This window comes from Acartia tonsa, chromosome 4 (genome assembly GCF_053477335.1).
Source record: "Acartia tonsa isolate MP-2025a chromosome 4, ASM5347733v1, whole genome shotgun sequence".
In the NCBI taxonomy this organism is placed as follows: domain Eukaryota; kingdom Metazoa; phylum Arthropoda; class Copepoda; order Calanoida; family Acartiidae; genus Acartia; species Acartia tonsa.
The window spans coordinates 51080328-51102797 of NC_137263.1; the positions used below are offsets into that span (position 1 = coordinate 51080328).

A 22470-nucleotide genomic window follows, 5' to 3' on the forward strand; every position below is an offset into this window, starting at 1 on the left:
TTTAAAGATTTCTGGAGACCTGGAGGATCAGGACCTGCAGGATCATACCTGGAACCTGAAAGTGACTTGAACACCTGTATTTCATATAAGGATGTACTACTAGAGGATTTTTTAGTATTTTGGTATGATAAAATGCTTTGTTTTAGTCAAAAAAATATTTTTGCTCTTTACCTGGATGACCCTGCCAGGTTTGCTGGCATCCTGTGCCCGCCAGGATGGAGATATTCAAAAAATTCCAACTCTCAGTTATGTGTCATACCCATACTTAAAAAGTCAAGCAGTTTGGGCTCTTTATCTTTCACACACAGAAAATGAGATAGAAAAAACCGGATGGGGGGGCGTTCAACGCCTTCCCCCCGACCGTTAAGGGTTAAGGACTAAATTATCTAGAGTCACTTAAGGGGGTTTGGGGAAGTCGACCCGCCCATAGTTTTCAATTTATGTATTAAAAAGAAAAATGTTGAAAAAAAGTTTTAGGAGAGGAAATTTTTTTCTTGGGGTGATTTCTCTTAGGAGAGGGTGGTTGTACCCTCCCCCAAAGTAGTTATAAACCTGCTCAGAACCTATGAGATGCTATATTGTAAAGGAGAACCATATCGGTTCGGGGATTAGCGAGATCCTTCGGTACGGACAGACAGTCAGACAGTGATCCTTTTACTTTATCATAAGGATGTATAGGAATTCACATTAAGTTTCCTTTCAGTATTTATAAAAACCTTACAGCCTAATAGCTTGATCTTCCCAGGAAGGGAGGGGACATTGGCTGCTTATTACACTAGTCCCCAAAGTTTTATAACAACGTTTTCTTATTGATTGGCTCATCAGCTTTAGAGACTTTTTTTGAAATTTAATTGGTTGGTTCATTAAGCTGAGTGTTCAAACGTTCCAACCGCTAATTGTAATCTATAGATGGTGTGATTTTGTGTATCATAATTGGGAATGTATATCAAATATCAGCCATTGTCTTATCCTTTTAGATCCCTGCAACTTGATAGCTTGATTTCCCTATAATCTCTGCAATTAATCATTTAAATATTGGGGATGGGTGTGTTTTCAACATAATTTGAGAAAATAAGAATTTTGGCACGACACACCGTCATTTCATGCCAAACAGATCAATTTATTTTCTTTTTATTCCAATCTGTTTTACAAAGTCTTTAAAATTTTCTATATATACATATTTTTATGTCAGATTTATAGAAGAAATAGTATTCAAATTCAGATATCTAACGGAATAAGACAATTACCGATAAATTGATGTACATCCCCAATCATGACACACAAAATTACCCCTTCTGAAAATTAACGCTTGGACACTTAACTTAATGAACCAACCAATTACATATAAAAGTCCCCAAAGTTGTTTAGCCAACGAATAAGAAACGTTATTATAAAACTTTGGTGACTAGTGTAATAAACAGCCCATTGTCCCCTCTCTCTGATTCTGATAAGAATAACAAAATACACAAAAGCAAAGCTCAAAAAATCCGCAGTTTTATTTGTTTTAAATTTACTCAACTTAGAAGATAATTGATAACGTTTCTACTTGTCCTAGGAATCACCGCTAAAATATCAAAAAGGAGGTTTTAACAGGGTAAAACAAAAGTCAAAATAGATCCAAATCAACACGTTCATAATAGACACTGACGTTCTGATCATTTTAGAGTTGCCACGTACCCTAAATCATACCCTAATTTTAAAGGGGACTTCATACGAATTTTTAAATTTAACATTCATGAACTTATCTAACTATCCGTTCCGCCCGAACGGATTCACCATAATATAGAAAAGCTTCTTATTTTGCTATTTATATAAAAGTTGTTTTTCTTAATACTAATTTGATGCCTGTTAGGCATTTGATTTATAAGAATAATAGCTCACAAATATGCTTTATATCCTTATATATGCAATTATAACAGATTAGGTATTTTTATCTACCACATAGATTAACCTTATATATAGAAGCCTCCAGGGGAAATTGAGGTTTCTAATGAAAATTAAAAAGAAATTAAGAGGGGATATTTTTTTGGAGGGTGAAGTTACCCTCTCCAAAAATAGTTTAAAATCTTCCCTTGACCTAAAAGAAGCTTTACTGTTAAGGAGAACCACATTGGGTTCAGCGGTTAGCGAGAATCTTCGTTACAGACAAAAAAGCTTACTACCTTAATGTTACTTTTTATAGAAGAAACAACAAAGACATTTTACCTACTAAAAATAATAAAAAAAAAAGCACATAAGCATTCTGATAGTTTATTAAATCACTATGTAAACAAATGATACAATATATGTATTCAAATCTTGATAAAAACAATTTGAATGTTCGTATTTGTGTACTTTTTCTTTACCTTACACAGATATGATGCAAATTTTATTCACCATCATAGAAAATGAAAGTCAGAGTGGTTTTGAACGGAATATATAGAGAATATCTAAGAGAGAAATAGTTTTTTTTTATTTAATGTATCATGCTGTCTTAAGTCATACCTCTAAAAATTGTCATACCTTGAATTTAGTTATTTATCGCATTGTATTATAGTCAGATTTCCGCGGATATTAAATTAAAACAAGTTTTGTTAGCTCCGAGGGACCAAAGTCCTGGGCTAATAAAATTGATATTAATTTCATGATTTTGTTTTAATATTCGTGGAAAACTGTCTGTAATACGATGCTATACATGATTTTTCAGCATGACTGAGAACCGGTTCTGATCCAGCGGATATTAATCGGTTTCGAAGCCAAGCTAGAAAATGATTACTTGTATGTTTAGGAAAAGGGGGAAGGGTAGGAGATGAACTAGGAGATGATTAAAGGGGAATTTTAATAATATTGAACGAGATTTTGAGAAAAAGTAATAAAAATATATATTTTTAAGTTTTGATTCTGAGCAAAAAGGCAACATGAAAACATATATTTTATTTTTAGCTATACTCTGTAATGTGCATGTATTTGTATATGAAATTTTATTTACTAATTTTTTTGTTTTTGTAATATTGTATTATTTGAAATGGCAGTTATTTACAGGTTTTTAATAATGTTGTGGAAACCAGATGTGTATTATTATTACAGGAGGATATATGGTTCAGGATACCTGCAGTTTTTATAATTATTTTATTAACAGTTTTTGTGTTTCATTTACATTTTGAGTGAAAGATCTTTATAGTGCCTATAAAATAGTGGATAAATTTAAAAGTTTTGGCCGAAAAATCTCGAATAGTCCATTATTCTAATATGACGTTATTTAGGAATTTTCTGCCAAAAGATTTGTAATTTATCCCCCCTTTTTAAAGGCACTATAAAGAGTTTCATTGAGTGAGAGAAATGCATCAAATTTGTACAACCTGTACGCTCTTATTCATTAATGCATTAAAAGAATTAGTACCTAATTTAGAAATTACAATCACCAGTCAAATATAGCATCGTATTATAGACAGCTTTCCGCGGATATTAAAATACAAAATTATAATATTAAAACCAATTTTATTAGCCCCAAGTGCCCAAAAGCCCGGACTAATAAAACTGGTATGAATTTTATAATTTTTATTTTAATATTCGTTGAAAATTGTCTGTAATACGATGCTATACATGATTTTTAGTAGGGCTAAGAACCGTTTCTAATCCAGCGGATATTAATCGGTTTTGAGGCCATACTGGAAAAAAGTTGTATATGTCCTGAGTTTTTGTATTGAGTTTCGACCCTACTTAGTGTACAAAATTGATATTTTTCCTCACTCGATCATTTCATTGATAGTAAAAATAATATAATTTTTACAATTAAAAACTTAAAAAACTTATAAATCTAAAGGTAAATTTACGATTTTAAATTATTTTTATCAATGCAATTTGTTTTTCAAAAGAATTTATTTTTACTATCAATAATAATATTTTTATTTAACTAGTCAAATTATAAAAAAGTTAATTAACAACATGATACATAATATTTTACCTTTTAAAAATCAAATAAATAAGTACAAATAGTCGTTAATTAAAATATCATTTTTTTTCATATAAAGATTGATATTCGTGGATTAATTTAAATAAAAATTTTGGTCTTTCTTGTAGTCTTTTGTAACACATTAATGAAAATAAAATTTTTGATGATTTTTATAAAGTCTTTTAATTATTTTTTTAATATATCCTGCATCATCAAAGCTGAAACTAGAAAGAAACACTGCAACTTTAATCATAAATATAATAATAGTAAGAATTAAATAGGAACATAATTATCAATAGTTAATATAAAATTTGTTTCTATACATATAAATTGACAATTTAAAAATGACTATAATTAATTAATTAGCATTGATTATAACTAAATTGATGCATTTACTAAGAATAAAATTGTTAAAAGCTAGATTAAAGATAATTCTGCATAGTAATTATTTATCACAATATTATATGATTTTTTCTTGTTGAAAACTAATTTTTTCTGTGTTGAAAATGACCAGTCAAAATAAGATTTCTAACCCTGTTGGATATTTGTAATTTAAAAAATGTATAAAATAATTATCAATTGAGAGGGTCATTTTTTTCCCGCGTATTTTCCGTAAAGTTGTTTGTTAGCGTTTAGTCAAATGGGCTTATTAAGAACAGTTTGACTTAATACGCGCATTTGACTAAACACTTACTTACAACTTTATATCAAAAATACGCGAAAAAAATGGCCCTCTTTCTTTGTAGTGCATAAACTAAACTGTCATTTTTTTTAATTCTAAAATTCCAGAACAACAATAAAATATTTTTTCAATTGAAATAAGATAAAATCAGAAAGTATCTAGCTAAAGCCAATTAATTAATTTATAACAGAAAGTAGAAAATTATATTTAATAGCAACAGAAATTTTTAATCATTCCTTTAATAAAACAGAAAGATAATGTGAATAAAAAGCTAACTTATTGATCTATATTTGTTTTATATCATCTTTAAAAAGAAAAAATCTAATTTTAAGTTAGCCTTTGTAGTGCCACCTATATTATTTTAATAAAAATCCCATTTGCTGCTTGCTAGCAAAGAGGTATAACAATCTCTAGAGAAGAATCAAACACCAAGAAAAAAAAAAGAAATAATGTAAAAACACTGCTATTCATAACAATCTTGTAATAATGCAATGGAATCATGATGGAAAGAAATTGTGAAATTCTACTATTTCATTCAAACTGTTTGAGATATAGGAAAAGCAGTTAATTAGAGTTGTTTTTGGCAGCCTAAAATTTATGGTCATTTGTTAGTAATTTTAGGGTAATAATCGGAAAAGCTTAAGTGTTTGGAAAGGTAAATATTAAGAATATTTTGCTTCTCATAGAGTATCACTTCAGAGAAAATTTTTAAAAATAATTAGGAAATTATTATTAATATTATTTTATAGAAATAACTTTATCATTATAACGAATTTGATATTTCAGTCTAGGAATGGCCGCTGTTGTCGCGGGGGAAACCCGGCCTTTCCTGGAGGAAGCGACGGAATGATATTCGTTCCGTTGATAAAATTTGATATTCTTGATGGACTAGAGTCAATACGGGGGAAATTTATGCTAGTTGACCGGCTCGGCAAATCCCGGCCGGGGTTCCGAATTTCTAGTGACGAGGGCTTGGGCAACTTGCGCTCCCGGCTGATGCCACGGTTCGGTTTAGCTTGAGCAGCATTTAAAACTAGATGCGAGCCACCTGGCGGAGGCTTGGGCAACATTCGGCCCGTGCCTGTCCGCCGTTCTGACACTGGCGTCCTTCGTTTAGGCTCCGGCCGCGGCGGGCTGAAGCCCTGGGCCTCGCGGGCATTCGCAGCCGTTGTGCGCACAGCCGGAGGTGGACTGTATGTATCACTTTCATAACTACACTGATTGGTCAAAATAGGAGTTCTTCGGACACGCTCGTCTTCGATCCACTCATCCAACAGATGATTATCCTGGTTGACCGAGGGCGACGTGGTGGGCATCCCGACACCGTCCGGATATTCCTTTGGAGTTTTGGGCAGCCGGCGGCCAGCTCCTCGTGGCCGTGGCCGCAAGTTGGGATGGCTCCACTGGCGCTCCAGCTTGAAAATGGTCCGCTCACCGGCCCCAACGCCGCCGGCACCCTCCGGATCCAACTCATCCTCGTCGAATCCCTCGTACACGTCTGAGTGATATCCATGGCCGCCGCCCCCGCGTCTGTAACGACTCGGCAACGAGTCGTAACGGCCCCACCGGTCGTCACCGGAAGAGTCGTAAGGGTCCCGTTTGTAATATGTGTCCTGATAATACTGGGGAGTTGTGTACTCACGGTATCTGTCAACAGAAACTCCTCTGTACCTGTTGTTCTTGACTCCGTTTACCAGCTGGGTCAACGACGGCTCCCCATCTGCAAGGCTCGAACTTATTTCTGCTAGCCTGAAAGATTAATAAATGGTTATTTTTACAGAAATTAATTGCATTCCAAAAGTTAAACGTTTACCAATTTACATACAAGCGTATTACTAAAATTTTAACATTTGATTATTAGTTTTAAATTTGTACCTGTTATCAGTCATTGGCTGTACAACTGTTCCGTTCATAGGCATCGGTGGCAATGAATTCAAATAATTTTCTACAATCTCCTGTTTTGCCTCCATAGTCTGTGAGGAGGGTAACAACGGTTCTGGCAGTGTTGTCTGCGCCACTGACGTGGCAAGGATAGTTGCTGCGGTGGCAGGCACAGTCACCGTGTGGGCAGCTGTTGTGCCTACTGCTGTGGTGCCGATAGCTGATACAGTGGTCACCATTGATGTTGTTACGGGGACAGCTGATATTGGGGTGGCTGTGACAGCTGCTAGTGAGGTGGGGACTGGGGTGTCCATGATGGGTTTACTGTTGATGTTGTTGTTGTTCAAATTTGTGCCTCCATTCTAAAAAAAATGCATTATAAAATGAGTTGATTTCTATTATTATTTAAATACTTTTTTATCTAAATAATTTTTCAGTATTGCTTTGAAACCGATAAATATCCGCTGGATTAGTACCGGTTCTCAATCGAACTGAAAAATCATGTATCGTATCGTATTATAGACAGTTTTCCGCGGATATTAAAATTAAAAATTACAAGATTGAAACCAGTTTTGTTTTAATTTTTCATTTTAATATTGGAAAGCTGTCTATAATAAGATGCGATAAATAACGCTTATAATTTTTAGATTTAAAAAGGGTTTATTTTATATTGAAAAATTCGATATAATAAATTAATTTTCTAATATTATTTTACTTAATGTACATTATATATGTTTTTGTTTATTGTATATCAATTAAATCCGCCCACTGTCATTACCAATATCTCTTAGCAAATATAATATATACAATATGCAACCATAATTTATAAAAGCGAAGCTTTTCTATAATTAGGCTTGGTCCGTATGTCCGTAACGGTTAGCTCTTTTCCTTAATTTAGGCATGTTAGAATTGTCCTATAGATTTTAAACTTTCCATGGTGATCCCTGTAGTATTTAGGTAGGATTTATTAATCGTAGCAACTCTATAATCGTTACCAGAATGTCCGTATGTCCAATTTAAACAAGTTGATATCTAACTTTTTTAACAACAAATTTTTATGCATTATAATTATCCGATTGATCTGATTTTTAAAATTCTAATTCCATGGACATCAATGTACAATGTTATAAGCGAATTATCTCTATAATCCAGTCCTAAAATGTAAGTTTGTCCTTAAACATTATTCTGTATTTAAGCAGTTTTTCAACAAATTTACTTACAATTTTTATTTTTATTTTATACATTTATATTCTGATTATTCAGTTCTTACATTCTACAGGTGTTAATTTTCGTTTGTCCTATTTTTTCAGATCTTCGCTTTTTTGGATGTTGTCATCCTTGTTATATTTACTTTGCAACATAAGAGCCATCAAGGAGGCCCTAATAACATCTTTATGTAAAAAACAGAGCCTAATATTATCAATAACACTAGTTACATATATATATTCAGGGTATTCACGGATTATAGAATAATTCAAGTTTTAAAAGATGCCATAAACGCCTGTTTTAGGCTATTTTATTAAATGTTATGAAAAAGCAAAAAGTTATTTCTTCCAATCTTAAACTAAGCATATTAAAAAAAAAAATGTTAACATATGGAGAATTATTTGTAATAAATAATATTTAATTATTTCATATTTTATGGTCCCTTTTTTAAAATTAACACGAACCAATATCTGGGAACCCTGATACATATTATTAGAGAATATATGAATATGAATTCAGGATCCAGGTATAAGGTTACATCCAGCTCAAGGTATTAGATTTAGTATACACACACACACATATACATACACGCACACACACACACATATACATACACGCTAGACCTGTTCATTATAATAAAATTTCTTAGTCTTTAAGCTGATTTAAGCCACTGTTTTTCTAAATTTTTAGCATGGAAATAAAATTATGGATATAGTCCCTTTCGTAACAACGCTTCTTAAGGAGCGTTTCATATTTTCACACTAGCTTTTGATAGGTTATGTTATGCTATTTTAAGTTAGGTGATTGCCCCGCAGGGGCTGGAAATAGGGTAAAGGCTACTGTGAAAATACGAAGAAATGCCCCTTAAAAGGCGTTATCACGAAAGGGACTATACCCAAAATTTATTTTTGCCAAAATACTTAACTTAGTATTCTTATAGCAAAACTAAAATAAAAATTCTTTTAAAAAGCACCAATTACCCGATCAAGATAAACCTTACAAGACCCAAATTTTGTACAGTTTCTAAAAGGTCAAAAAGTAAAAAAGTAATGCAAAATTGAAAACAAATTTTTAAAGGTAAAAGTAATGAACCAGTCTAATAGAAATACACAGATATACCGTATACTTAAGAATATCAATACAATACACGGTGACTTTTCAAACTTAAAATTGGATAAATTAAATTTTTGTATGTTTTTTAATTAGAGTTTAAAGATTTTGAAAAATTTATTTTGCTCATTATTGATTTTAAAGATAAAAAGCAAATCATAATTCTCCTTTAGAAAATTAAAAATAATAAAATTTCACAATTTTGTCTCTTTTGTACCACAGTGCAAGATACATAGGAAATAAGCAGAACTTTGGTAACTTACAGACTATGGTACCATGGGTCTAAAGGGATAAGACAATGGCCGATAAATTACTGTACATCCCCTGTGATGCTACACAAAATAACCCTTTCTGTAGATTACAATTAGTGGTTAAAACGTCTAGACACTCGACTTAATAAACCAAACAATCAAAATTTATTAAAAGTCTCCAAAGTTGTTAAACCAACAAATAAGAAAACATTATTACAAAACTTTGGGACTAGTGTAATAAACAGCCCAATGTCCTCTTCCTCCATGTTATAGTACACATGATATGTATATGAGATACCATGTTATAATATTATACTTTATACCACAGTACAAGATACATAGGAAATAAGAAGAACTTTAGTTAGCTTACAGACTATAGTACACATAATATGTATATCAGATACACTATGTTTTCAGGGCTCGGCAGCCGTGCCAGACAAACAAATGAATGTTATAAAATGATAACTTCAATGAGGCCTACACGCGGCTGCCGAGCCCTGTATGTTATAATATTATATTTTATACCACAGTACAAGATACATAGGAAATAAGCAGAACTTTAGTTAACTTACAGACTATAGTACACATAATATATATATCAGATACCATGTTATTATAATATTATACTTTATACCACAGTACAAGATACATAGGAAATAAGCAGAACTTTGTTAACTTACAGACTATAGTACACATGATATATATCAGATACCATGTTATAATATTATGTTTTATACCACAGTACAAGATACATAGGAAATAAGAAGAACTTTGTTAACTTACAGACTATAGTACACATAATATGTATATCAGACACCATGTTATAATATTATATTTTATACCACAGTACAAGATACATAGGAAATAAGCAGAACTTTGTTAACTTACAGACTATAGTACACATAATATGTATATCAGACACCATGTTATAATATTATATTTTATACCACAGTACAAGATACATAGGAAATAAGCAGAACTTTGTTAACTTACAGACTATAGTACACATAATATGTATATCAGACACCATGTTATGATATTATATTTTATACCAAAGTACAAGATACATAGGAAATAAGCAGAACTTTGTTAACTTACAGACTATAGTACACATAATATGTATATCAGATACCATGTTATAATATTATATTTTATACCACAGTACAAGATACATAGGAAATAAGAAGAACTTTGTTAACTTACAGACTATAGTACACATAATATGTATATCAGATACCATGTTATCATATTATATTTTACTAGCGGCTGCGCCCCTAGCTTCTAAGCCGCGCATGTGTCTCAAATTTGAACCCGCTTCTGTGCAAAAAAAAGAAATTCCGAAAAGATGGATTGCCTGTTAAGAACAGGTTTAGACTTTCAAATGAATGTTATAAAATGATGACTTCAATGAGGCCTACACGCGGCTGCCGAGCCCTGAATGTTATAATTTTATATTTTGTACCACAGTACAAGATACATAGAAAATAAGCAGATTTTGGTTAATTTATACATCAAAATTATCTTTCTATCAATCAATAAACAATTCTGTATGTATTTAAATTAGTTTAATTAATTAATCAAAACATTTGAGTTTTATAGTGCCTGTAAAAAAGACGCCATACTTGCCAACTAAAATGTATACTGGCCTGCCATTGGTAATTTAGTCTATGTGTTGGCCTATCATTGGACATTTGATTGTATGACGTAATTTTTTTTATAGTTACTTTAAAGAGCTTTAACATATTTATTTTATTTCTGTTTTAAGTTGAGCAAGATTTCATTTATCTTTTCTAAATCTCTCTTAGATAAACTATAAATGTTTATAAAATATATTGAGTTCTGCAAAAAGAGTTGGGATATAGGAAGGGTTGCAAAAATTCTGACACCATGAAAAATGTAATTTTAAGCCCGAATTAGTCAAAAATATATTTGTATTAAAGTTGGTAGAAAAAAAACTTCCCAAGAGCCCAAAAGCTTTACATAAAGTAGAAAAAAATCTTTCAAAAATTTGAAAAAAAATTTCTTTTCTAATTTAATAAAAAAACAAACAGGCACACAAAAATTAAATTATGGATTAGAATTGAACTTTTAAAATTTTCAAAAAAAATGTTGTGTTTACAGTTTTATTCCATTGTGTGTGAGTGTGTGTGTGCGTGTGTTTGTGTGTGTATACGAGGAGGGAAGGGGCGGTTTTATATCTTATGTTGATATTGAGTTTCTGAGGATGATTGAACACATCCTTGGCTACGGACCAGGGGGGGAGGGGACATTAGGCTGTTTATTTCACTAGTCCCCAAAGTTTTATGATAACTTTTCTTATTCGTTGTCTTAACAACTTTGTTATCCTTATTGATTTTTGATTGGTTAATTCATTAAGTTGAGTGTCTACACTTTATACATAATTTTCAGTATGGATAAAAACTGGTTCTAATCCAGCGGATATTAATCAGTTTCGAAACAACACTGGAAATTAAATTACCATTCATAAATAATATTTGTTCAAATCAAACTTTTATCTTCCTTTTATGCGGCTTCTAAAAAATAGCTATTAAGTTTCTTACCGCCATATGCTTGATGGTGGGGAATCCCTGACCAAATCTGGACAGCTTCCAATTCTCCAGGATCAACATTCCCCCGTACACCTTGCCGACGGTCAGCTTGCCAGGGCCCGTGTCCTCGGGGGGTGGCACCAACAAATCCACCATAGGGGGTGTGCCACCCCGAGTACTCGGCCAAGACTTTTGTATAGCAGCTCGCAATTCCTAGAAAATGTAATAGATTTAATGATAGATAGGTAATTTACTTCAAATGGAATTGCTTCTTGATGATTCTTCATTTTGCCTTGAAACCCAAGTAGTTTTTTTATCGTATTTTTCTCTCCCCTTCTTGGACGAATTAGGTAGAAACCTATTCCCGTATATGCAATATTACAAAATTACAGTGTAAAAAATATTCTAGAACTATATTTAATAAAGTTCCCCAAATGAAGATAAATAAAATCAACCCTTCTGTAGATTATAATTAGTTGTTAAAACGTTTAGACACTCAACTTGATGAACAAACACATCAAAATTAAGTAAAAATCAAAAAAGTTGGTAACCCGACCAATAAAAAATGTTATTATAAAACTTAGGGGAATAATGTAATAAACAGCTCAATATCCCCTCCCTCCCTGGTTATAAAAGAACTTGCTACCTGATCCGCTTGATCCATCTCCTCCATACTTCGCATGAATATCTGCAGATTTATTCGGATGAGGGCGAACAGGGTCGTCTTGAAATGGACCTTCCCCTCCTCGTCGACAGGCATGTTCATCCTGACCAGGCGCTTGTAGGCCAGCAGGTCTGGACACTTGGAGCCAAATCCCAGGGGCGGGTCTATCTGTCTCAACAGGGCTAGCAGGTCAGTGTAATGGACAAGACCCCTAAAAAGTAGAAGTGCTAAAGAATTATTACTTTTATGCTAACAAAAGTTGTACTAACTCTGACGATAAATTGCCTCCCAGTGTTCTATCATACAGATTTTAATTGGTGAAAAAGTTTAGCATGTTTTTTATACTGTATTTTATTGCCCTATTCCTTTAAATTTTTCCCCAACCTCTTATTTATAGTCACCTCAATTATAGGCTCCGCAGGGATAGGGTCCCCGCAGGGTTTAAGCACAGAAAAAAATGCTGACCCACTTTCTTGTTTTAAATTTATTTCAAAAATAAGGGACTAGGGGGCTATGAGTGCTGAAATGGAACTTTCAGTTTAAGCACAAAAAATAAACCAAGGATTTAAAGGGATAAGACAATGGTCGATGAATTGATGTACATCCCCTATGATTAGACATAAGATATTCCCTACTGTAGATTACAATTAATTGTTAAAACGTTTGGACACTCAACTTAATCAACCAACCAATGAAAATTCATTAAAAGTCCCCAAACTTGTTGAGTTAAGGAATACGAAAACGTTATCATAAAACTTTGAGGGACTAGTGTAATAAACAGCCCATTGTCCCCTTCCTCACTGCAAGAAACAAAGTTACTTACTCTCCTCCAAGATCATATTCACACCAGGTAGATACAAACTAATGATACTTACTCTCCTCCAGGATCATATTCACACCAGGTAGATACAAACTAATGATACTTACTCTCCTCCAGGATCATATTCACACCAGGTAGATACAAACTCAGATAAATGGTGAGAACCAAGGATACTCGAGTCTCGGGTCAAATAGTCAAAACTAAAACAAAATTATGTATTACATTTTGTAAAAAAAAAATGCTTTTATTATCTTTACAGAATAATTTAACCACTATGAGTTTAATGTTTGAAGAACTCGAGCTGACATGGATATTAAAGCATTAAAACAGGCTCTTTTGTAAATGTTAAAAATTTGAAGTTTCTGTGTAGTAAAATGTGTTGCCGCAAATATAGGTATTAAATGATATTAAAATACCTTGTTAAACTTTGATGACAATATAGTTATCGTACAGATGTGTTTGGACATCCAATTATATAAAGTAATAGGATTATTTTGTCTAAAGCTAAAGTTCTCGGAAAATGCTCAACCGATTGAGTTCTCCATTTTAGAGAAGCTTCAGATAGGTCTTTAATGGTTTTAAGATTACTTATTTTTTAGGTTTAAGTCGTGGGATTAAAAGTAGGAAAAGCGCATACAAAATAGAAGATGAAATGGAACTGTATGTGACTAAAACGAAAAGACATTTTTTCTAAACGACCGGCTTGTAAAGTAGAGCAGCTTTGTTGTAGAAAATTTTTCTAGTATGGCTTCAAAACCAATTAATATCTGCTGTATTGTAAACGGTTCTAAGCCATACTAAAAAACCAGGTAGCGTATCGTATTATAGCCAGGTTTCTACAAATATCAAAATAAAAATGATAAAATAAATCTAGTTTTGTTGGCCCAGACTTTCGGCCCCTCGGGACTTACAAAACAGGTTTTAAATAAAATTGTTTTTTAATATCTGCGGAAAGCTGTCTATAATACGATGCGATAAATAACTATTATAAATCTTACCTGTCAGTGATAACGGCAACAACAATGTTCAACATGATGAAAGAGCAAAGGAAAATGAATGAGATGAAATACACGTATGTTATGTTGGAGCCACACCTCTTCTCCGGATCTGTGATGTACAGCTCTCCGTACTCTGTATAGTTCCAGCTGTGGGCCCGCGGGTCACACGCCCGACCTGACACAGCCGACATCATAATGTCCGGCCAGGCCTCACCAGTAGAACATCTGAACAAATTTTTTTTCCAGGTAAAATTGATTTTAATAATTGATAAAAAAATAGGATCATGGACAGAAAACAAAGTTGCGGGTTTTCGTCGTATTTTCATAGTAGCTTTTCTCCTATTTTTAGATTGCATTAAAAAGCCTATCTTTATACCAAATTTTTTAAAAACCTCAGTTAGATTTAAGAATGACAGTTGACAAAATAACCTGAAAAACCCTTTGAGGACGAAAATATCATTTTGTCTTATGTTTGCAAATATCTATTTAATTGACCAATGGTAGGCCAGTATATATTTTAATTTACCAATGGTAGGCCAGTATACATTTTAATTGACCTATGGTAGGCCTGTATGACGTAGGACCTATAAGGTTCATAAAGCGCTAGAAATTGTCATTTGTGACGTCTAAAAAGGAAGGATGAGAGAAGGGGTGGGAGAGGAAACCCCTGAAAAAAAGAGATGGATAATAGACGCATTTTTATGACGTCACACATGACACTTTACAGCGCTTCAAGCTTTATAACTAAAAATAATACCTGAAGAGCATGAGATTAGCTTGAAAAATATTTCTAAAGTTATTGTGTCTATCAATGGCAGTGTGAGGATCATACGCGATGTTACCGAACATCTGCATACCAATGATGGCGTAGATGAAGAACAGCATGATCATCAACATCATAACATACGGCAGCGCCTACAAGTAAAACAATATTCATTTTATCTGTCACAAACTTTTTTTAGTCGCTTGGAAGGAAAAGAACAGTTCATAGGGTTTCTACCTTTCTTGTTGAGCTTTATTAAGATTATAGGATTTTTTCTATTTCATATGAACTAATCAGAGAGAGAGGGGACAATGGGCTATTTATTTCACTAGTCCCCAAAAGTGTATAATAAAGTTTTCTTATTTATTGGCTTAACAATTTTTAGGACTTCAGTAAATTTTCATAGGTTGGTTAATTAAGTTGAGTGTCCAAACGTTTCAGCCAATAATTGTTATCTACAGAATGGGTAATTTTGTGTATTATAATTGGGGATATGCAATATTTATCGGCCATTGTCTTTTCCCTGTAGATCCCTGTCAACTGATAATGTTAATAACTTATTACTAATTTATGTTCCACGTGGATTTCATGTCTTTTCCAAGATGGAGATTTTCTTATTATATAAAAATACTTTGACTTTCTAACAAACCATTACCATCAATAAAATGATTTAAGACTTTAGATAAGTGGTAACTTTTGGAACTTATACCTTAAGAAAATGGAGGTTATATGTGCATTATAATTTTCCTCTTATAATAAATCTATTTTACAGTGATTACTTTGATGCATAATAATATATAAAACACATTATGTACAATATACATACATACACCCATACACCTCTTTGTTTGGGTGTTAATACAATTAGCTTATGCAGATATTTACTCCTCTCACACACCTACAGGCTGGCTACAGGAATAAAATATCTTATAGGAAAAAACTAAGTTTTTCGGACAATTACTTTATTCATCCCTTTAAACCTTCCTGGTTATGGACGGATTCTTTTAGGTAGATTACAAATAGCTTAAAACCTGCCCAAGACCAAAATTAGCCTTCCTAAAAGGCATGGCTTAAACTTTATAGCTGCTTAAATGACATAAATCAATCGAAATATCGAAAAGATTTTAAGGAGTTTTATGTTCCTTTAAATTTCCCAAACGGTTAGAAGAATCAGTTTATGCTTAAGCCTAAAGAGGTTCAAGTTTTGTTTTCATGAGTGAGATAGTTTAAGAAACCAAAAAAATGATAGTTTATTTTCTACTAGTGGCTGTGCCCCTGCCACCTAGGGGCTAGAAAAATAGCTTAAAACCACCCAAAAAATTAAATAGCCTAAAACATTACAGAGGACAAGCTTCAGACAACAAACCTTATACTTTATGAAACTAAAGTCTATGGGTAAAGCCAAAATTGTTATTCACTGTAGTATAACATATTATCACTGTCCGAAACTTGTTATTATTTGTGTGTATAATGATGAATGATGTGTGAAAACTGGGTTTGCTGCAATCACTTGTCAGCTCCCATAAGTACTAGTCACAAATTAATGTAAATAAACCTAGCCTAACCCTTAAAAAACTTAGTCAATCCTTTTTCAGTACGTCTTTGAAACCGATTAGTATCCGCTGGATCATAATCGTTTCTCAGCAGTACTATAAAATTATGTATAGCATCTTATTACAGACAATTTTCCATGAATATTAAAATAAAAATCATTTAATAATACCAGATTTGTTATCCCGGGTCTTCGAAATACGAAACTGGTTTTAATCTTATAATTTTTCATTTTGATATCCGTGAAACACAGTGGGATCTTTTGAAAAAAATCGGGACATCCAAAAAAAATTAAAATCGACTTTTATCTATCCTAGGAATTAATAATGGCTGTAAGTAGACAGCTAGAAAAGAAATTTTTTAAAAATATTAATTTTTGGCGGATTTATGCCATTTTTAAAAAAGGTAGTGAAAAATTTCTTTTCAGTTTTGATGATTTTCTAGATTTTTTTACACAATTTTTTCAAAGCAACAAAAAATACATTTATGTTCATCTTATGAAAAAAAAATTTATTGAGGTACTTTTCAGATACCTGTACCAATGTCTAATTAAAGAAAAAATTTAAAAAAACATTTTTTTGGTGGTGTAAATTGACATTTTGTGAGAAAATTTCACCAAAAATATTAAGATTTTTAACCCCAAAAAATCACCCTAGTAATCTCTGTCTCAGCAATTTACCTTTTTTTGTGCTTATATAAGCATTTTTGTCAGATTTAAGTAGGACGTGCTCACATCGGGAAAGTCCGCACTTTACAACAAAAGTGGCTTACTTAAATCGGACATGTCGGACTAACGAGCCATTTTCGTAGGTTAATTGCTTACTTGAAGAACTATTATTGCCCTATAAACCCCTAAAAAACCCCAAAAATAAGGGTGGCTGATAAGAATCAGCAAAATCGGACGCTTTTGAGGTAAATGTCTTACAGATTAAGATTTTAATCCGGATTATTTTTCCTCAAAATTTAATCCCTTCTCAGCCATTTAGGCTATATTTGTAGTTGATTGCTTACTTAAACAAGCCATTTTTGTGATTAATGTCCTACTTATATCTTCCATTTTTGCTACAAAATCCTTACTTAAACAAGCCATTTTTGGGGTTGATTGCTTACTTAAATCCTCCATTTTTGCTGCAAAACCCTTACTTAAGTAAGCCATTTTTGGGGTTGATTACTTACTTAAATCATCCATTTTTGTTGCAAAATTCTTACTTAAATAAGCCATTTTTGGGGTTGATTACTTATTTAAGTAAGGATTTTGCAACCAAAATGGATGATTTAAGTAAGTAATCAAGCCCAAAAATGGCTTATTTAAGTAAGGATTTTGTAGCAAAAATGGATGATTTAAGTAAGCAATCAACCCCAAAAATGGCTTATTTAAGTAAGGTTTTTGCAACAAAAATGGATGATTTAAGTAAGTAATCAACCCCAAAAATGGCTTATTTAAGTAAGGTTTTTGCATCAAAATTGGATGATTTAAGTAAGCAATCAACCCCAAAAATGGCTTATTTAAGTAAGAATTTTGCAACCAAAATGGATGATTTAAGTAAGTAATCAACCCCAAAAATGGCTTATTTAAGTAAGGATTTTGTAGCAAAAATGGATGATTTAAGTAAGCAATCAACCCCAAAAATGGCTTATTTAAGTAAGGATTTTGCAACCAAAATGGATGATTTAAGTAAGTAATCAACCCCAAAAATGGCTTATTTAAGTAAGGTTTTTGCAACAAAAATGGATGATTTAAGTAAGCAATCAACCCCAAAAAAGGCTTATTTAAGTAAGGATTTTGCAACCAAAATGGATGATTTAAGTAAGTAATCAACCCCAAAAATGGCTTATTTAAGTAAGGATTTTGTAACAAAAATGGATGATTTAAGTAAGCAATTAACCCCAAAAATGGCTTATTTAAGTAAGGATTTTGCAACCAAAATGGATGATTTAAGTAAGCCATTTTTGGGGTTGATTGCTTACTTAAATCATCCATTTTTGTTGCAAAAACCTTACTTAAATCATCCATTTTTGTTGCAAAAACCTTACTTAAATAAGCCATTTTTGGGGTTGATTACTTACTTAAATCATCCATTTTTGTTGCAAAAACCTTACTTAAATAAGCCATTTTTGGGGTTGATTGCTTACTTAAATCATCCATTTTTGCTACAAAATCCTTACTTAAATAAGCCATTTTTGGGGTTGATTACTTACTTAAGTCATCCATTTTTGTTGCAAAATCCTTACTTAATTAAGCCATTTTTGGGGTTGATTGCTTACTTAAATCATCCATTTTTGTTGCAAAACCCTTACTTAAATAAGCCATTTTTGGGGTTGATTACTTACTTAAATCACACATTTTGGTTGCAAAATCCTTACTTAAATAAGCCATTTTTGTGATTAACTTCCCACTTATATCTTCCATTTTTGTTACAAAATCCTTACTTAAACAAGCCATTTTTGTGATTAAATTCCTACTTATATCTTCCATTTTGGCTACAAAATTCTTACTCAAAAAGCCATTTTTGTGATTAATCTCCCACTTATATATTCCATTTTTGTTACAAAATTCTTACTTAAACAAGCCATTTTTGAGATTAATTTCTTACTTAAATCTTCCATTTTTGCTACAAAATCCTTACTTAAACAAGCCATTTTTGTGATTTATTTCCTACTTTCATGATGAAAATTGGCAAAATTTAACCTATAATTAATGTAAAAAAAAACTTTGTAAGTCAAATTATATTAAACTACATGATATTATACAGTATTACAATACATTCAACAATTTTATATTCTTTTCATGTTTAAAAAATGACTGATGAAAATTTGTTTTAAATTTATACAAATTAGATGTTTAAATCAAATTCACTAGTTTTCTGCATAAATCAATCTTCTGTTTCTGATTTAAAGTTGTGTTATAAAGTTCCAGCAAAACCACTCTAACCACAGACTGAGACAATCTGTCTTTGGAGTGATTCTAATGTACTCTAATGATATTTTGACTTATCAACTCTGTTCTCCAATGAAGTAAACTCCTGAGAAAAAATTACTAAAAATAAAATATATTTAATATTGATATGAAATACACAAAACTACTCTTTCTAACATATGTTTCTTTAATATTTACAATAAATATTCATGAATTATTATTAACATTTAGAATAAATAAATAATAGTAAAATATCTAATATAGTATTTGTTATTTAAGATTAGACTTTTATTCAAAAAAAAATTTAAAGCTATTATATATAAAAACAAGCAATAAAGTGCACTGATGTCTAAGGGGGGAGGGATGTACAGGTATGATAACCCCCACCCCCAATGAAATTTGGCATTTAGGAACTAAGACATCATTGTGGAGCTTCTATGTAATACAGCATGACACACAAAAAGTATTTTTCAGGGTTTACAGACCATATTACTTAGTGTATCAAAAAAAGTAGCATATGTTCTTGATCTCTTAACATTTCCACACAAGAAAAAAATTTTAGAAAGAGCCTAAATTTTGAAAAAGTAACTTACATAAGTTTTAAGTAAAAAGTTAAAATAAGTTTTAAGTGAAAGTATTTTTTTGAGTCTTGTAAGGTTAATGATATTTTCATGATCCTAACTTTATTAACAAAAAAATATCAACAAAATAAAATTTCATCAAAATGAGTTTTGATTTTCAAAAGCATAATTTACCAGAGATCTAAAGAGATATGTTGAAAAGGGGGCCAAATAAATGTCGGAATTTTTCCCTTATTATACACATTGTGATGAAAAAATTAAATTTTTAGAGTTAAAAGCATTTTTCTATTATTGGGATTATTTATACCCACAAATTTAGTTCCAAGGTTAAAAGTTTTGGGAATAAAAAAGATTTACAACCTGAAATGGAAATTACCATTCCTTTAAAAAAAAAGCTTGAAAGTCCTTAAAAATGTAAGAATCGATCTAGCACCCCAAACAATTGGCAAAACTTAATGAAACTTAATGAAAATATGAAGATTATTACCATAATTACCCCTAAAAATTTCAGCTCTGTATCTTTTATAGGAGTTGAAAAAATCATGTTTCACCCTTTCTGTCTCTGACAGATGGACAGATGGACGGACAGACAGATAGACATTGCAAATAATAGAGTAGCTTCACTACTAATTATAGAATAGCTTTGCTACTAAAAATAAGCTCAGAACTCATATTTAAAGTTTTAGAGGGGGTCTTTTGCTCCACTAGCCTCTAGAAAGGAAGTCCCGAAATGAAATCTGTAACGGTTATTTAGTTAAGTTATGTTAAAAAAGTTTTCTTTTAAAAAAATCAGATTGATATCTTTAAAAATAAGCTCAGAACTTACATTTTTAGTGTTTTGGGGGATCTTTTGTTCCACTAGCCCCTAGAAGAAAAGTCCCAAAATTCAATTTTTACAGTTTTACAGGTGGATCCAATCGAATAAATGAGCTTACAAGCTATAAAAACAAGCCCAACAATCCAGGGCAAAATTTGGTACTGAATTATAAATATTATTGTAGCATTTGCTGCATAACAAAAACACACACACAGAAAAACTTTAGGGTACCTATATTTTTGGGTACCCCAATGCCATAGAAATGATAAGGGAGTAATAAAAAAAAAATTATTTGTGTAAGAACCAATTATATTCAGAAAGTTTTTAAAAAACAGAGGGGGAGAGGAATGAGGATACTTTGTTAAATAGTTTAATGTTGCTGCCCTACTTATGGATATACTTATCCTTGTTTTAAATTAGTATAGTATAATGTTGTTGTTTTACATATGTATATAACTGTCCTTGTTAACATTAGAAGGAATAATGTTGCATTACTAATGTCCTTGTTAACCCTTACAGATTGGGGGGGGGGTCATATTGACCCCCCCCCCTCTAGTTATTTCAATGTCATTTTTTTTGTAGGTAAGATAGAGAGTTGTGACTTCATGACTATTTAAGTTTTGTAATTATACGTCGGCAAGAGTTGATCTTATAAGGATATCTGGTCTGTGTCAGTTGTGGCGTCCAGTCAAAGTCAGTTAGGTGGCACCAAATTTAGAAAAAAATTTTAATAAATCTTACTTTCTACATTATGACTTTTGTGTATAAGGAAAACCTAAAAATTTTTTGGTGAATACTTAGATATCAATGACCTTCTGAGAAAGGTGGTGTTATGACCGTTTGACCGCTCCCTGACCGACTTTATGACCGTTTTTTGTCCGGCTTTTACTACTGACCGCTATGACTAGAAAAAGTAATTTTCTCTAAAAATACACATGAACCACCAGAAAAAAAATTTTATGTCTCTAACTGTAACAGGAGCCGAGTAAGAGGGAGGGGGTCAATATGAACCCCCCCCCCCCCCTGATCTATTAAGGTGGGAATTGGGGCCTGATCTTTAAGGGTTAAATTTAGATTATCATAATGTTGCTGACAAACTTGTGGATATAAATGCACTTGTTAAAATCAGTAATTTACCACAAAAATGGCACAATTAAGTAAGCAACCTACTTTTTTTCGTGCTTACTCCACGAGGAGAGATTACTAGGGACAGCATAATATAATTTTGCCATTCTATTTATGAATATACTTCAACATTACTTAAACATCACTATTGTATAATATTGCTGCTCTACTTATATTTATACTTGTCCATGTTAAATTCAGTATAGTAAAATAATGCTGTTCTTCTTATGAACATACTTGTCCTTATACCAGTATTACCTCTAGGGGCTCGGTGACGCTTTGGGTAAAAGTCCTCTCAACCCCACCTTGAACCTACTTGTGTCTAAATTGCAATGTAACGCGCTCAATCGCCCAAGGGTATTAAGTAAGGTAACACCAAATAGATAGCCAAATCTTTAATTGCACGAATTTTGTCTAGAGGTCCTAACTGCATGGCAATGAGTTGCACCTGTTATAAACCAAGACATTCCCCATACTCAAACTATTAATGTCAAAAACCTCCCTCCTTGTTTGCTCAAACAAATGCATCTTAAAAACATTTTAAGAAATAAAGCCAAACATTAACCCATTTACTAATTTAAAACAAGGAAATTTAAATAACAAAATGATTTGCTCATAAAAAAA

At 32.1% G+C, this 22470-nt stretch overlaps 1 protein-coding gene across 1 annotated transcript in view; it reads right to left on the reverse strand.

Annotated features, from left to right (window-relative positions):
* Positions 1-2236: 2236 nt before the first annotated feature.
* LOC145317667 (voltage-dependent calcium channel type A subunit alpha-1-like) overlaps positions 2237-22470 on the reverse strand; it is a 149400-nt gene continuing 129166 nt past the window's right edge. The window contains exons 25-31 of the mRNA XM_080158828.1: positions 14850-15007; positions 14093-14317; positions 13202-13294; positions 12257-12485; positions 11623-11823; positions 6489-6856; positions 2237-6362 (exon numbers count right to left, since the gene is read on the reverse strand). Of these exons, the coding sequence (XP_080014954.1) occupies positions 5396-6362; positions 6489-6856; positions 11623-11823; positions 12257-12485; positions 13202-13294; positions 14093-14317; positions 14850-15007 (2241 nt within the window). The 3' untranslated portion in view covers positions 2237-5395. The remainder of the gene's footprint in view (positions 6363-6488; positions 6857-11622; positions 11824-12256; positions 12486-13201; positions 13295-14092; positions 14318-14849; positions 15008-22470) is intronic.